Source organism: Geotrypetes seraphini, chromosome 12, assembly GCF_902459505.1.
Source record: "Geotrypetes seraphini chromosome 12, aGeoSer1.1, whole genome shotgun sequence".
NCBI lineage: Eukaryota > Metazoa > Chordata > Amphibia > Gymnophiona > Dermophiidae > Geotrypetes > Geotrypetes seraphini.
In genome coordinates, this window is record NC_047095.1 from 71,663,915 (window position 1) to 71,681,531 (window position 17,617).

Consider the following 17,617-nt stretch of genomic DNA (forward strand, 5'->3'; position numbering starts at 1 on the left):
TTTCAAAATTATATTGTCTAATACAACATTTGTTTTCCTTTTTCTAAGGACTCCTGATGAAGGTATAGGCTGCTGAAACACGGTTCGTGTTGGGTCCTTAGTGCATCCATTCATCTGGCTTCATTTTGCATAGTTTTTTTAATAGTGATTTTATATACCTATCTACTAGAAAATAGATAGACTAGCAAGGTAAGAACCTAATCTTTTTATCTCTGTCACCACCCTAAAGGAGTTACATATAGCTTCATCTCTTGTATTACCGTACCAAAGAAACAACTAAGTCTGTCTCTAGGTCTGTGAAAAATCCGAAGCAGCAAAGGAAAGCTTTTAAATGTATCGACAACTAAAATGAAAAACTGAAGAAGCCTCAAGTGAGAGCTTTGGGCTAGAACCACTTTATTGGATTATGTCCTATCGTAAACCATTTTGAATCAAGACTTGGGGCAATTTTTACACCATATGGTGATTATTTGGGTTTGGTGTTGGTGTGTGACAATTTTTTTAACGTGCTGCTTGGTTCTGTTTCAGATTGCCATGATATCTCCTGGCATGGCTTCTTGTGAGTACACCCTCAACACTCTTCGATATGCAGACAGGTATGTACTTCAAAAACTGGGGCAGTCTCCCTGAGTGCAGTTCCCAAGAAGCTTCTCCTGATTTGCTACTATGTAAGTCTCAAATTAGAGCACAAAGCTGTGAATATGAAAAGCATCAGCTTAGAGCCAGACTGCTAGTTTGAAGGATCTGCTTGCTGTATTCATGCCCATTTGCACTTTGTCATGATCAGTACCTACATTTACTGAAACATTTTCACATATCATGATGCATGGAGTTTCAATTTAGCACGGTCAGCCTTTTTCCTTGCTGCTTTTTTCCCTTAAACAGAAAGTTCTGGTTTGGGACATGTTTAAATACGTCCCATTTAAGCTACTGCTAATCTTCAGTAGAACTACTAGATTCCTGACCTGTTTATCCAAACGCAGCAAATCTGTAAGTCATATGTTATGTAACAAAAAAAACTTCAGGATATTAGAGTTCAGTGGTAATGTCATTTTAATCATGGGTACAAAGTGCCAGAGCTGTGGCGAGGAGCTAGAGCAGGGTTTTGCAGAGGGATTTTTAGTCATTTCTTTTTTCCTTCCAATTGTCAACCATGTTGAGATCTGGCACCATAAGCCTTCATGTCACAAGTATTTATGGAGGGACTCCCCATCCCATCCCACCAGTATTTTAAAACAGACCCTTCCAGTACTCGTTGATCATTTAAGCAGTGGTTCTAAAACTGGGAGCCATGTACTAGGACTTATTCCACGACCCTGATCATGAACTCTAAATCTAGCCACCAAACAATAATGTCGACATCAGCATCACCAGGTTTATTTGGACTTTCCACATTGGGGCAGTGTAGCCCCATGAACAGACCTAAAAATCTCTACATCGTTTGGTTTCTTGTACTAGGTGTGAAGCTAATTTCATAATTGAAGCTAGCTTCTGTGAAGCAATCCTCCAGAATACCAGTCTAGAAATATTGATGGAAGCTGCTATATTGCTCTCTAAAAACAGGCTAGGAAGCCCTCAAGCATGGGTAGTGGTGATGCTACCAATTCTTGAGAGCTTCCTATCCTTTTACCTGAGCCTGCATGGAAAACTTTCTCCAGCTTAGAAAATACTAAAATCTTTGGAACTGCTTGTATGAAATGTTTGCAGGACCACATTGGTCTTCTGCTTGTGGGGCCAGATGGCATTCTTTTCAATTTAAGTGGACTTTATTATAAAGTTGTTTGTTCTATCTCTTTTTTTTTATTTGGTGTTTTATTACTGTTATTTTGTAAATTGCTAAGATTTGGCTGTGCTGTAGTTTGGTGATCTATCAAATTCTAAATAAAAAGAAAGATAGGAGCTAACTTTATAAAAATGATTGGGGGAGGGATGCTAACCCCAATGGAAATTACTCTTCCCTGGACATGAATTTTCTCTATACTGGGGGTGTTCAAGCACCTACAGAGCTGGTTTATGTGCTTTGATTCCCCCGACCCCATAATATCTTAAATTTTTGCCCATTTAAGTTTCCTTTACTGTAGTTTTTTGTACTTGGACCAATGTAGGCCTCCATTGAGAAATTTAGGCTTCTTTTTTTTTTTTTTTTATAAATCTTTATTCATTCTTCATCGTACAAGTGCATAAATATTAAACATTTGACATTTATTAATAGATAAAATTTAATCCCTTCCCCCCACCCTTTCAATCTCATATTCAATCAAATATCACATAAGTAATCTTTCCTTCTGAACTAAAACATTTTTTTTAATCTTTATTCATTTTCAAACTTTCATCAAGTGTACAAATATCAAATCAGTAACATAGTAAACATCACTTAATATTCTTACCATTATATCTCATAATACAAATATTTAACCCTCTCCCCTCCCATCAAACCTTCATTGGAGGTGCACGCGAATGGTCAGGTGAAGAGAGAGCTCCCGATGAATACAGATATTTTATAATTAAAAAATTTTAAAGTATCGGAAAATTTTTTTAAAAAGCCGGTCCATAGAAATAATAAGATATTATGGCTTCGGGGAAGCAAAGCAAAGCAGATTCCGGGTTGACAAGTGTGGGAAAGAGATCGAAACCAGAGCCAGTTACATCGTCGAATACTCCATTACCAAAAGAATGTAAATTTGAAGAAGAAATAATTAAAGAACTTAAAGCAATAAAGAAATTGTCTTGATGAATTCAAAAATATTAAACAGCTTGCAGGAGGAAGTTTCTACATTAAATAGAAGAACGGAGGTACTAGAAATAAGTCTGCAAACAGGAAAAGAACGTGGAGAGTTTTGAAAAGGAAAGACGGCAGCTTAAAGTGGATAGAGAGAAAATTATAATGCTTACCAAAGAGTTGGAGGATTGCTCAAATAAAATGAGGAGATCCAACCTGAGATTATTAGGCGTACCGGAAGGGGTGGAGAAAGGGAACCCGATTTCCTTTGTAGAAAATTTTATTATGAAAGTCCTGCCTTTAAAAACCAAACATCTAATTGAAATTGAGCGTGCACACAGGGTACCTATGAAAAGACCAGAAAACTTTATAGGTCCTCGCCCGATAATTTTTAAGCTTTTTAGATATCAGCACGCTATAGAAATAATATGGCTGGCAAAAGAGAATCATAATTTAAGATGCCAAGATGCGAGGATCCATATTGTACCGGACTTTGCAAAATCCACAGCAGGAAGCAGTTTTTAGATTTAAGACCATCTTTAAGGGAAATTGGTGCAAAGTACGGTTTACTATATCCTGCTATCATGAAGATAACAGTAGATAATAAAACACTTAGCTTTGACCATCCTGATAAGTTAAAAATGTTTAAGTCAAAGGGAACAACCTATGAATGAATGAGAAGATTAGCTGTGATATGATTCCCTTGGTGCTTTGATTATATGAGACTATATTTTTATAAGATTAAAAGAGGGTTTTTTTCTTTCTTTGATATGTTTTTGATTTCTAACGGTGATAGAATGTGTGTGGTGGACCTAAGGAGAAAGGTATATATTTGAAATTCTACAGTTAATATGCAGAGGTTGGAGGTTGAGGCAGATAAAGTAGCTTTGGTTGAAAGAACCCCAGTTTATAAAATGGTCTAAGTCCGTGTGCCTATAAAAGGGAGCGTATAAAAGGGACCTTTCCTGACTGAGTAGTTTATTTGATGAAGACAACTGAAGTGGATTAAAACTGGCCTGTCATAATGACAATTCTGCTCATTGGGGTGGGCAGACTAGATGGGCCATGGCCCTTATCTGCGAAGAGGCTAAGTTGGAAGATCAATGATTTCAGAACGGACTGTAGATTATATATAATTTACTATGTGTGTTATAGACATAGCCATAGTAATTACAAACTAACAGATTAAGCTGTGGGGTCTCTGAGGTATAACGGAAGCTGCTAATTATTGTTATGGATTATGCTGATTAATGGAGTGAAGGAATTGTCTTCTGCAACCTTAAAATGGATGAAGTCATTAAAGCTCACTTTTTCAAAGAGATGAAATATATCTACATATATTTCCTAAATTGTTCTGAATTGACTCTGAAGTCTTGGTTGCACATCATCGAAAGTAACTATCATTATCCCAGGACATGATGGGTGATGTGATCCAACGGAGCCCCGATGTGGACGCCTCACAAGCAGTCTTGCTTGAAGAAACTCGAAGTTTTGAGTCGCCCGCACCGCACATGCGCGAGTGCCTTCCCGCCCAGACCAGGGCACATCTCCTCAGTTCTTACTTTTCCGCGGAGCTGAGAAGTCGTCTTCGACTCTCTGCGTGAAGCTTTTTCACTTGTGCCTTCTAAAGTCCGCGGTTTTGGGTTCTTTTTCTCTTAATCGCTGATTTTCGGCTTGGTGGCCATGCGCCCCATTTTGGATCTCGGGGTGCTCAACAAATTTCTGGTCAAAGAAAAATTTTGCATGTTGACCCTAGTATCCCTGTACCCCCTTATCGAGCAGAACGACTTGTTATGCTCTCTGGATCTCAAGGAGGCCTACACTCACATTCCCATTCACCCGGTCTCCCGTCAATACCTCAGATTCAGGTTGGGACATCTTCATCTTCAATACCAAGTGCTCCCCTTCGGCCTGGCCTCGTCACCCAGAGTCTTCACCAAGTGCCTGGTAGTAGTGGCCGCAGCACTCAGGAACCATGGCCTCCAGGTGTTCCCCTACCTGGACGACTGGCTCATCAAGGATTCAACATCTCAAGGAGTTGTCCTCGCGACCCAGAAGACGATTTGATTGCTGCAGCATCTGGGATTCGAGATAAACTTCCCAAAATCCCATCTGCAACCTTCCCAGGCTCTTCCCTTCATTGGAGCTGTCCTGGACACTACCCAACTCAGAGCGTTCCTCCCTCCTCCACGCCGGGAAGCTTTCCTCCACATCTGTCACTCGGTGTCCTCTCGTCCGTCCATCTCGGCGAGACACATGATGATCCTTCTGGGCCATATGGCCTCTACAGTTCACGTGACTCCTTTTGCCAGACTTCACCTCAGGATTCCTCAGTGGACGCAGGTGTCCGACCCTCTGTCTCGACACATCCAGGTCACTCCTGCTCTGCAACAGTCTCTTCGTTGGTGGAAGCTATCCTCCAATCTATTCAGAGGTTTACTGTTCACCACACCCCGTCACCAGAAAGTCCTCATGACCAACTCGTCGACTTATGCTTGGGGCTCATCTGAACGGCCTCCGCACCCAGGGTTACTGGACCAGCACGGACCGCCAGTGCCACATCAATCTTCTGGAACTCAGGGCGATCTTCAACGCTCTCAATGCCTTTCAACATCTGATTCACGACCAGGTTGTCCTCATTCGCACAGACAACCAAGTCGCCATGTACTATATCAACAAACAGGGAGGGATGGGATCGGCCTCCCTCTGCCAGGAAGCTCTGAAAGTGTGGGATTGGGCGATTCGCCACAACACCTTCCTCAAAGCTGTCTACATTCAGGGGGCGGGCAATGCTTTAGTGGACAACTTGAGTCGCCTTCTGCAACCGCACGAATGGACTCTCCATTCCACGCCCCTGCATCAGATCTTCACTCAGTGGGGAACGCCTCAGATAGACCTCTTTGCGGCCCCCCACAATGTCAAACTGCCTCAATTCTGCTCTCGGATCTACACTCCTCAGCGCCTTGAGGCAGATGCTTTTCTTCTGGACTGGACGAACCTCTTCCTATATACGTTTCCTCCATTCCCTCTCATTCAGAAGACTCTAGTCAAACTGAAGTCAGACCGGGCCACCATGATTCTGATTGCCCCACGGTGGCCCAGGCAACCCTGGTAATCCCTTCTCCTTCAACTCAGCACCAGGGAGCCGTATCATCTACCTGTTTTTCCCTCGCTACTTACACAGCATCAGGGATCTCTGCTTCACCCCAACCTGCAGTCCCTACACCTGACAGCTTGGTTCCTCTCAACATAACTCCTCTCCAGTTTTCCCAACCTGTGCAAGACGTCTTGGAAGCTTCACGGAAGCCTACCACTCGACAATGCTACCACCAAAAGTGGACCAGATTCTCTACTTGGTGTTTCTCTCATCATCATGAGCCACAATACTCCTCCTTGTCTTCGGTTTTAGACTATCTTTTGCACCTTTCTCATTCTGGCCTCAAATCTACATCGATACGAGTCCATCTTAGTGCAATTACTGCTTTCCATCAGCCGCTTCAAGGGAAACCTCTCTCTGCTCATCCTGTGGTTTCCAGATACATGAAAGGACTTTTCCATGTCAATCCTCTCAAACCGCCCCCAGTGGTTTGGGACCTCAATGTTGTTCTTTCTCAACTTATGAAACCTCCCTTTGAACCTCTTCACAAGGCTCACCTGAAGTATCTCACTTGGAAAGTCGTCTTTCTCATTGGTCTCACTTCTGCTAGACGAGTCAGTGAGCTCCAAGCCTTAGTAGCTGATCCACCTTTTACAGTGTTCCATCATGACAAGGTGGTGCTTCGCACTCATCTCAAATTCCTTCCTAAAGTTGTTTATTAAAGTGTGATTATTCAAGTTTATAATGAATTTATTTAAAACACTTATTGTAACATAAGAAAATGAATAAAGATTTATAAAACTGGAAAAAAAAAAAAAAAAGTTGTTTCGGAATTTCATCTCAACCAATCCATTGTTCTTCCAGTGTTTTTTCCAAAGCCTCATTCTCACCCTGGAGATTCAGCTCTTCATACTCTGGACTGTAAGCGTGCTTTGGCTTTTACCTGGAACGCACCAAACCGCACAGAACTGCTCCTCAACTTTTCATCTCCTTTGATCTGAACAAGTTGGGACGTCCTATCTCTAAGCGCACCATCTCCAACTGGATGGCGGCTTGTATCTCTTTCTGCTATGCCCAGGCTGGATTACCCCTTCACAGTAAAGTCGCAGCCCAATGGCAGCTTCTGTGGCTTTCCTCAGATCTACACCTATTGAGGAAATTTGTAAGGCTGCCACTTGGTCCTCGGTTCATACCTTCACTTCTCATTATTGTCTGGATACTTTCTCCAGACGGGATGGACAGTTTGGCCAAACAGTAAGTTGCCAACTCCCACCATCCCATTAGAGTTAGCTTGGAGGTCACCCATTAGTGATGCCTGCTTGTCCTGGGATAAAGCAATGTTACTTACCGTAACAGTTGTTATCCAGGGACAACAGGCAGCTATTCTCACGTCCCACCCACCTCCCGTGGGTTGGCTTCTCTGCTAGCTATCTGAACTGAGGAGATGCGCCCTGGTCTGGGTGGGAAGGCACTCGCGCATGCGTGGTGCGGGCGACTCGAAACTTTGAGGCTTCCGCATTGGGGCTCCGTTGGATCACGTCATCCATTGGTGAGAATAGCTGCCTGCTGTCCCTGGATAACAACTGTTACGGTAAGAAACATTGCTTTTTACCAACTCAGAGGGGTGAAATGTCACGGATTATTTCTGATGCAAAGAAAGAGTAAAGCAAAGTTTTGATCAGATTGAAGTTGCAGAACTTATTGCTGCCAATGTTAATGGTGTGGATCATCCTGGCAGAATAAACTCCTTCCAGTGTAATAGAGGATGTGAACTGGTATTATATAATGTCACGGCGGTTTCAGAGAGTCATGATGCAGCACTTGTGTTCCAGCTTTCCATCAGGGATGAGGAATGTAATATTTTTAATAACATGAAGAGGACTGAATATCGGACGTTTCGTCAAGCCTTTATTGACAGTTCTAGTAATAGGAATGACTGAGCACATTGAACAGGTCAATAAGTTCGTGCACAGCATGAATAAGACTCTGGCTGCAATAGAAGAAATGTGCACAGATATTGAGGATGACTCAATTAAAACTATCCTTACATCTCCTGAAAACTGTGTAAATGTATTTGGATAAAATGTGCTGACATTTCCAATACATGCATATCGGAGGAATTTTTTGCACAGACTGATGAAGAAAATGTTTGTGGAAGATCTGTATTCCTTAATACAAAAAGCTGGAATAAAGAAAGTTTTCAGTTGTTGGTTTTAAATCGGAGGTTGGAGTGTTTTTAGATCTTTGACAGTTCATTTCATATAAAGAACATAAGAACATAAGCAGTGCCTCCGCCGGGTCAGACCATAGGTCCATCCTGCCCGGCAGTCCTCTCCCGCGGCGGCCCAAACAGGTCACGACCTGTCTGAATCACCAGAAGGGGCTCCCTTGCCACCTTGGTTTCTCATTGAAGTCCTATCTTTCCATCGAAGTCCTAACCCTCCGGTCTTGCACATGCATGACCTGGTTGGGTTTCTATACTTATTACCTGGTTAGCTTTCTATACTTGTGTTACATCCCAGCTCCTCCCTCAGGAGGATTTACATTGTGTTGGCGTATATGGAGTTTACGGATTTATGGACTTCAAGTCTAGCTCTTAGTCTTAGTTAATTGTTTACAAATGTTAACATCTTTTATAATGTCTGCCTTAGTAAAGAGGTTTAGTAAGATATATCTCTGCTGGAAAAAAAAGTGAAGTTTAATACTTAGTTGATTAAAAGAGACAGGATCTTGTATATTTTGTTTCTTTCTGTCCGTTTTCCTTGTGTCTACTGTTTACCTATGTATGTCTTTATTGACTGTATGAAATTTATTGTTTTATGTTTCATTTTATCAAGTGATTATAGTTACCGTATTTTCACGCATATAACGCGCGCGTTATACACGATTTTACAAACCATGCGCGTTATACGTATGAGCGCTTTATCCCCTTTTTTTTTTACATAGTTCCCCCCCACGACATCCGATTCACCCAGTAGGAGCGCTCGCACCCCCACCCCGAAGGACCGCTCGCACCTCCCCATCATGTAGAAGCTGCCTACCGTCGTCCTGCTGCTTCCTCTGCCGGCGGTCCTGCCCCTTCTCTTAGCCCTGCGTCTACGCTGCTTCCTCTGCCGGCGGTCCCGCCCTTTCTCTGATGTCAGAGAAAGGGCGGGACCGCCGGAAGAGGAAGCAGCATAGACGCAGGGCTAAGAGAAGGGGCAGGACCGCCCTTGCAAAGAGCCGGTTGTCTCCATCTCAGCGCCTGGAATATCTTGGGGTCCTGTTCGACACCTTCTTGGGGAAGGTCTTCCTTCTGGAGGCCTGGGTGAGCAAATTGCAATCTCAAATTCACCAGCTTATCGCATCCCGGTGTCCTCGGGTGCAGGATTTCCTCCAAATCTTGGGGTCAATGGCCTCCCTCGATGTTGTGAGGTGGTCATGGGCCCACATGCGTCCCTCAGTATGCTCTTCTTTGGAGGTGGTCGCCTCAGAGGCACAGTCTGGATCACCTTGTTCTGCTTCACTGATGGCTTCAGACCCCCCACATTGTACAAGGAGCGAGTCTGGATCAGCCGCAGTGGACGGTGCTGCTCACAGATGCCAGCCTTCTCGGTTGGGGGGCTCAGTGTCTAGGTCACTGGTCCATGGAGGAGGCTTCTTGGTCGGTCACTGTTTTGGAGACCAGAGCCATCTGTCTGGCGTTAACTAGCCTTCCAGTCTTTTCTGATGGGCAAGTCAGTCAGGGTTCTGTCGGACAATGTCATGGCAGTTGTCTATGTCAATCATCAGGGAGGCACCAGGAGCACTCAGATAGCGCAGGAGGCAGCTCTGCTCATGGTCTGGGCGGAGTACCACCTTCAAGAGATCTCAGACCTCAGATATCCTCTTGTTCAGGGGATGAGTCTGAATCAACCACAGTGGATGGTGCTTCTCATGGATGCCAGTCTCCTCGGTTGAGGGGCTCAGTGTCGGTCACTCAGCTCAGGGCACCTGGTCCACAGAGGAGGCATCCTGGTCGATCAATGTGTTGGAGACCAGAGCCGTCCGTCTGGCACTGTTAGCCTCCGCTCCTTCTTGTCGGGCAAGTCAGTCAGAGTTCTGTCGGACAATGCCACGGTGGTGGCTTACGTCAATCGTCGGGGAGGCACCGAGAGCACACAGGTAGCACAGGAGGTGGCTCTGCTCATGGTTTGGATGAGTCCCACCTGCTCATAGTCTGGGCGGAGTCGCACCTTCAAAAGATCTCAGCATCACACAAAGCTGGAATTGAGAATGTTCAGGCGGACGTCCTAAGTCGTCACATGCTAAATCCCGGAGAGTGGTGTCTAAGCCCCGTGGCCTTTCAGTTGATAGTATGGTCTTGGGGTCAGCCCCTGATGGACATAATGGCCCAAGTGTCAACGCCAAACTGCCCTGCTTCTTCAGTCATCACAGGGATTGGCTGGCTGAGGGCCTGGATGCTCTGGTTCAGCCATGGCCAACGGAGGGGCTGTTGTATGTGTTCCCTCCGTGGCCATTAGTGGGCAGAGCTCTTCTCCGCATCATTTGCCATCCGGGTTTCGTGGTTCTGGAGGCTCCGGATTGGCCTCGGCGTCCGTGGTATGAGGATCCAGTGTAGCATCAGGTGGCGGATCCTCTTCCTCTGCTACTCTTGGAAGACCTTGTGATGCAGGGTCCTATTCCCATGTTTGATCCGGGTCTCTTCTGTCTTGCAGCTTGGCTCTTGGAAGGGGTTGCCTAGGTAAGAAGGGGTATTCAGATAAAGTGATCTCCACTCTCCTGGGGTCCCGGAGGCTTTCCACCTCTCGGGCTTATGTGCGGGTTTGGCGTATATTTGAGAAGTGATGTGCTGTGCGTGGAGTGGTCTCTTTTTGCGCTTCCCTGCCTAACATCTTAGAGTTCTTGCAGGATGGTCTAGATAGGGGACTGGCTTGGTCTTCTCTCCAGGTTCTGCTTGCAGCCTTGTCAGCATTTGACTGCCATTCCTGACATGCTTCGCTTCTTGTGGGCGGCCGAATTGCTCAAGCCTCCCGTACGATCCTCTGTTCCATCTTGGGATCTGAATCTGGTACTTTCAGTGCTAGTGCACCCTCCCTTTGAACCGTTGGGCGCCTGCTCTTTGAGGGACCTAACTCTTAAAGCAGTCTTCTAGGTGGTCATTACTTCTGCTAGACGTGTTTCTGAGCTGCAGGCCTTCTCTTGTAGGGCTCCCTTCTTGGAGTTTTCTAGGGAGTGGGATTGTCTTGTAGCCTGTTCTTCCTTTTTGCCAAAGGTAGTTTTCTCCTTTTCATGTCAGTCAGGCAGTGGTCCTCCCGGTGTTGGGTAGTAGTCAGGAGGGCTCTTCTGAGCAAAACCAGCTGCGCAAGTTGGATGTCGGTCGGGTCCTTCATTCTTATGTGCAGCAGACCCAGGAGATCAGGAAATCAGATCGTCTTTATCCTTCTGGCGGGTCCTCGTAGGGGGGCTGGTGCTTCTAAGGCTACTATTGCGCGCTGGATCAAGGAGACTATTGCTTCCACTTATCTTCTGAAGCAGAAGCCTGTTCCAGAATTTAAGGCTCATTCCACTCGTGGTAAGGCTGCTTCTTGGGCTGAGTCTTCACTTGTGCCTCCAGTGGATATTTGTAAGGCTGCAGTTTAGTCTTCCTTGCATTCTTTGGTCCGCCACTACTGGGTAGACCAGGGGTAGGGAATTCCGGTCCTCGAGAGCCGTATTCCAGTCAGGTTTTCAAAATGTCCCCAATGAATATGCATTGAAAGCAGTGCATGTAAATAGATCTCATGCATATTCAATGGGGAAATCCTGAAAACCTGACTGGAATACGGCTCTCGAGGACCGGAGTTCCCTACCCCTGGGATAGACGTTCAGGCATGTCTGGACACAGTGTTCGGTGAGCATGTTCGGGTGTTGGCCCTTCAGGGGTCACACCCTTGAAGGAGACGTCCCACTTGTAAAGATTAACCTCTACTGGTCTGGAGAGTGCTAAAGAAGGAGAAATTAGGTTCTTACTAATAATAATAATAATAACTTTATTTTTCTATACCGCCATAGTCAGGCGACTTCTAGGCGGTTTACAATGTAAGAAGGCTGGACATTCAGCGAATAACAAAGGTCTTAGTACAGTACAATGCTAATACAATACAATAACTCCACATATAATACAATACAGTAAGTCTAAATACAATACTATACAATAAGTTTAAATACCGTACCGAACAAAGAGTCTAGATGCCGAACAATAGTCTAAATGGTAAACTTACATATTAATTGGAGATCTAAGGGTAATGAGTGTCTGAAAGATTTAGAACATCCATGAGGGGGGTCTTAGTTGGGGAGGGGACCGTTTTAGTCAATGAATTTAGCGAATAGGGTGGTTTTGATCGATTTGCGGAATGTATTATAAGTCATATTTGGTTCGTTTATGTGGTTTTTCAGCCAGGTTTGCTGTCTGTTCGCTTGGAACTTAAAGGTTCTGTCCAAGAAGGATTTGTATCTGCAGCCTGTGGTCTTTGGGTATGCAAAGATGTTTTTGTTTCTGGTCGTTCTTGTGGGGTTGTGTAGGGTGAAGTGAGTTAGTAGGTATGAAGGTGCTAGTCCCCAGGCTTGTTTGAAACAGGTGCAAGCGAATTTGAATAGAATTCGCGCTTCTATTGGAAGCCAGTGCAGCTTTTTGTAGTAGGGGCTGATGTGGTCGTTTTTTCTAAGTCCGAAAATTAGGCGAACGGCGGTGTTTTGTATTAATCTTAGTTTTTTTATTGTTTTTTGTGGGATGCCCAGGTAGATGATGTTGCAGTAGTCAAGAAGGGATAGGATCAGTGCCTGTACCAGCAACCTGAATGATGAAGGGTCAAAGAATTTTTTTATGGTTCTTAGTTTCCATAGCGTATAAAAGCATTTTTTCACAAGTGAGTTTGTGTGGTCAGTCATAGTTAGGTGAGTGTCAAGAGTGATACCCAGTATTTTTATGTTTTTGGAAATTGGGTATTCGTGGTTGTTTATTTTTATCGATGTTTTCGTAATTTTGTCATTGGGACTAGCCAGAAAGACTTTTGTTTTCTCTGCGTTTAGTTTTAGTTTGAAATTAGTGGTCCATTTATCGATTGCGGTCATTGTGTTTGAGAGATTATCTACAGTTTCTTTTGTGATGTCGTTTAAGGGTATAAGGATGGATATGTCGTCCGCATAGATGTAGTATATTAAATTTAGTTTTTGTAGTAGGTGACCTAAGGAGGCGATGTAGATATTGAAAAGTGTGGGGGATAGGGGGGAACCTTGAGGCACGCCTGAAGGGTTTTTCCATGGTTTAGAGTAGTTTCCATTACTGATTACTCGGTAGGATCTGTTTGTTAGGAACTCTTGGAACCATTTCTTTGCCTTTCCCGAGATTCCCATTGCTTCAAGGCACAGTAGCATGATTTCGTGGTCTACCAGGTCGAACGCGCTGCTGAGATCTAATTGTAGGATCAGTGCGCTTTTGCCTTTGCTAAAGAGATCATAAAGGTGGTTCAGCAAGGAGGCTAGGACAGTTTCTGTGTTGTATCCTTTTCTGAATCCTGATTGGTGTTCGCTAAGGAGGTTAAATTTGTCCAGGTAATTGACTAGTTGAAGGTTGACCAATCCTTCCAGTATCTTTGTGAAGAGGGGAATGCTTGCTATGGGTCTGAAATTGGGTGTCAGTGCTGAGGAGGCTTTTTGATCTTTGGGGATTGGAGTGATTAGTATATGTCCCATTTTTTTGTTTAGTGTTCCGTTTGCAAGGGCGGATGTTAGCCATGCAAAAAGTTCCTTTTTAAATTCTAGGGGGGCAATTGTCATGATTTTAGGGGGACATGCATCAAGTAGGCAGTTAGATTTGGTGTACTTGTTAAATAAATTTAGGAATTGCTGCCAGTTTGGGTATTCGAGGTGGTCCCATAGCATGTCTACTCTGGTGTCTTGGTCATGGGGGTCCAGGAATTGAAGAGCATTTGTTGTGGATGTGGGTAGAGTTGCTCTTAATTCGGTGATTTTGTTTTGAAAGAAGTTGGCTAGGGTTTGTGCCGATGGAGTGGGCTCAGTGTCCTTTTTCAGTATTTGTGTTGTATCGGTTATAGTTTTTACTAGTTTGAATAATTCTTTGCTGTTTATTTTTGAAGTACCGATTTTATTTGCATAATGCTTAGTGCGTTTTTCTTTGATCAGATTTTTGTATATTTTCATTTTTTGTTTCCAGTTTGACTTGTCTGAATCATTGTTTGTTTTTTGCCAGATTCTCTCCAGTTTTCTTAGTTCCTGTTTGGTGGTTAGAAGTTCACCGTCAAACCATTCGTTTGGTGGTCTATTTTTCTTTTTGTATGTTTTATAAGGTGCTATTTGATCTAAGAGTTCTTTGCTGTAGATTTCCCATGTTGCGGGGAAATCCTGAATTTCTGTGTTTATGGGTTGTAACTCGTAGTGGGTCCAGAATTCGGTTGGGTTAATAATGCCACGGGTGGTTACTGTGTTCATATTTGCGTTTTTGTGTTTTTGTTGTGTATTCTGTTTTTGCCAATGTAGATTGAACTTGCCAATGAAATGGTCTGACCAGATACATTTTTCCCAGGGGCCTGAGTGATATTGTATTTTGGGGGCTAGTATTTCTTTGTGGGAGAAGGTGATTAGGTCTAGTTTGTGTCCTTACATGCTAATTTACTTTCTTTTAGCTTCTCCAGACCAGTTGAGGTCCCCACCCTGTCTGTGTTGGGGCTGTTGCGCAGGCAGTTTTGCTTATTGCTTTGGGTTCTAGCATTTTCTAGGGCCGGGGAGAATTGAAGAACAGTGGCTGTGGCTTAGCTGGCGAGCTGTGGGGACATTTTATTTCTGGTATCTCTCCTCTGCATTTTCCAACAGCATTTGGGTATGTTAGTTATTGCTCCTGTCTTAGTTCTGCTTGGCTAATCGGCAGACTGATAAGAATAGGGGAAGGTATCTCTTATGTACTATTCCACAGTTTTGTTTTCAGTCTCCACCTACTGGTCATGATTGGATATGTACCCACTTGTAAAGATTAACCTCTACTGGTCTGGAAGTAAATTAGCAGGTAAGAACCTAATTTCTCCTTATTTGTCCAGATATTTTATTGAACATAGAAAATCTGGGAATTAAGAAAGCTGTTTTTATTACAGTTTATATATGATGCAGATTTATTGTGTTTAAGGTTATTATGAATGGTTATTGTAAGCTTCCTAGGATTTAGATAAATAATTAAAATAAATGATTGAAAGAGCTGAAAACACATTTTCTGGCCCACATAAATTTTTTTGTTTTTTTGATTTATAATTTTTATTCATTTTCAAATTTTACATAAAGTGTACAAAATATTAAAATACAATTGATGAATACACAATATCACTTTTATATCTAATACATCATATGTTAAATATATTTTTATCCCCTCTCCCTCCCCCCACCCTTCTAGTATTTTCCAATCATACATTGCATATTGTATATCATATTATATCATATTGTGTAAAAATTATTTTCACTACTCTCCCCTTCATGTGTGTCACAAAGAAGATATTGAAAAGAAGAAGAGAAATCCTACTATTTATTCATTGCAATATTTTGTCAATGGCCCCCATATTTTTATAAATTTAGTATATGTCCCTCTTTGTATTGCTATTGCTCTTTCCATTTTGAATATATGACATATTGTATTCCACCAAAATGTATAATTTAGGTTATTATAATTCTTCCAATTGTTGGTTATATGCTGAATGGCAACCCCTGTCATGATTAATAAAAGCTTGTTATTTTCTGGTGAAATTTGACTTTTTTTTCTCATCATCATTCCAAATAACACTGTATCATATGATATTGCTATATGATTTTCCATCAATTTATTAATTTGTGGCCAAATTGCATTCCAAAAACTTTTAATATAGGGACAATGATACAGTAAATGATCCAACGTCCCTGGTTCCAGATTACAGTGCCAGCATTTATTGGACTTAGAGCTATCTAATTTTTGTAAACGTGTAGGGGTCCAAAAAGCTCTATGTAATAAAAAGAACCAAGTTTGTCTCATAGATGCTGACACTGTACATCTCATTCTCCAAGACCAAATTAGTGGCCATTGAGATGCAGTAATTTGATGCTTAATCTCGGTTCACGGAAGTTTCGCCCCCCACATTTCGCCCCCCACATTTCGCCCCCCACATTTCGCCCCCCGGATGTTTCGCCCCCCCACATTTCGCCCCCGCACATTTCGCCCCCCGGATGTTTCGCCCCCCCACATTTCGCCCCCACATTTCGCCCCCCCACATTTCGCCCCCACATTTCGCCCCCCCACATTTCGCCCCCATCTCGGAGCGCAAATCCTTACCTCGGAGCGCAAATCAGTCCAGCTACTGTTGTGAGCGCGAGAGAAGCCAAGGTGGGATCGAGGCTTCTGGAGAGATGCAATCAACTGCAGCATTAGACAGCTGTATTAGAGAAGGGTGGGATGTGTGTGCTGAACACGGCTACTTTCCCCTCCCCCCATACACGCCAGTGATTATCCAAGCAGGAGCACCTGGCCAAAAGCGAGACAGCGTCCCGCGAGAGCTGTTCGCGAGCGAAGCCTAGGGGGGGTAGGTCAGTCCAGCTACTGTTGTGAGCGCGAGAGAAGCCAAGGGGGGGGGTAGGGAGACGAAGTCTGGGGATGAAGGGGGATCGGGGCTTGGGCCGAAAGGGAACATGAGCGAAGCCAAGGGGGGGTAGGTTTGCTTTGGAGGGCCAAGCTGTTCATGCTCCTCCATTTCCCTTATTGATTTTTTTGTTGGGTTATCACCCTACCAATTGATTTCCCACCTCATTCAGCTCTCTAGTACATTACATCCAAATCTTCTAGCCCATATATGCCCATACAGTTCAATGTGGGTAACAAAAGAAGAACTATACAAATTAAACTGCTTCCTAGACTACAAATGTCTAGCTGATGGAAAAGTTAATAATACCTGGTTTCCAAGACCATGCATAATGTTTCCATTTAATCACTGAAAATAAATTTGCATATATTCTGGTAAATTACCCTACAATGCCTTGTGAGCTCAAATGAAGATCCTTCAAAATAAACTCTTATCATAAACAGAAAGCCAGCAAAGCTCAAAAAAGTGGTTATCATGTTTAAATATAAAATAAATCAGTTTGACAGCTGCATTCTGTACTAACTGCAGCCTGTGTTTCAAAAATTTCAAGCAACCAATGATTACATAAACTGGATTACAACAGTCTAGCTGTGATAACACTAAAGATTGAACAAGTAAATTAACACTGGCAGGTCAAAATATTTTTGAACAATTCTTAAGCAACAGATAATGTGGGAATAGGGAACACACCTATTTCTATATCCTAAACTAAACTAAACCAAACCTTAAGTTTGTATACCGCATCATCTCAACAACTGTAGAGCTGTACTTTTACGCTTAATATCTGGAGTGCGCCATTAAAAGCTTGGAAAGTGTAAATTATTTGGTTACAACATAGAAACAAAAAAAATGAAGGCAGATAAAGTCTATCTAGTCTGCTTATCAGTAAGGGATGTGACTAGCTAACAAGTTCAGCAGTAGTAAGTAGCCATATCACACCCACAACCCACCACCAGAAACTAAAGAGCAACAGTCTGATAAGAGCCAATCCTTCTGGATTAGCATCTATCACGGGAAACTGCGGACTGCTTTCTTGAAGGCTCTAACCCAGTGGTCTCAAACTCACGGCTTGGAGGCCACATGCGGCCCACCAGGTACTATTTTGAGGCCGCAGTCTGTACTAGTGCTGCCCGCTCTTTGCAGCATCCTCCGGCTTCCCCCCTGGCCTTCTGC

At 43.4% G+C, this 17,617-nt stretch overlaps 1 protein-coding gene across 5 annotated transcripts in view; it reads left to right on the forward strand.

The window, feature by feature from the left end:
- KIF2C (kinesin family member 2C) overlaps positions 1–17,617 on the forward strand; it is a 181,781-nt gene that overhangs the window by 131,458 nt on the left and 32,706 nt on the right. For all 5 annotated transcript variants that reach the window (XM_033917078.1, XM_033917083.1, XM_033917079.1 and 2 more), the window contains one exon: positions 529–596. In XM_033917078.1, coding sequence (XP_033772969.1) covers positions 529–596 — 68 coding nt within the window. The remainder of the gene's footprint in view (positions 1–528; positions 597–17,617) is intronic.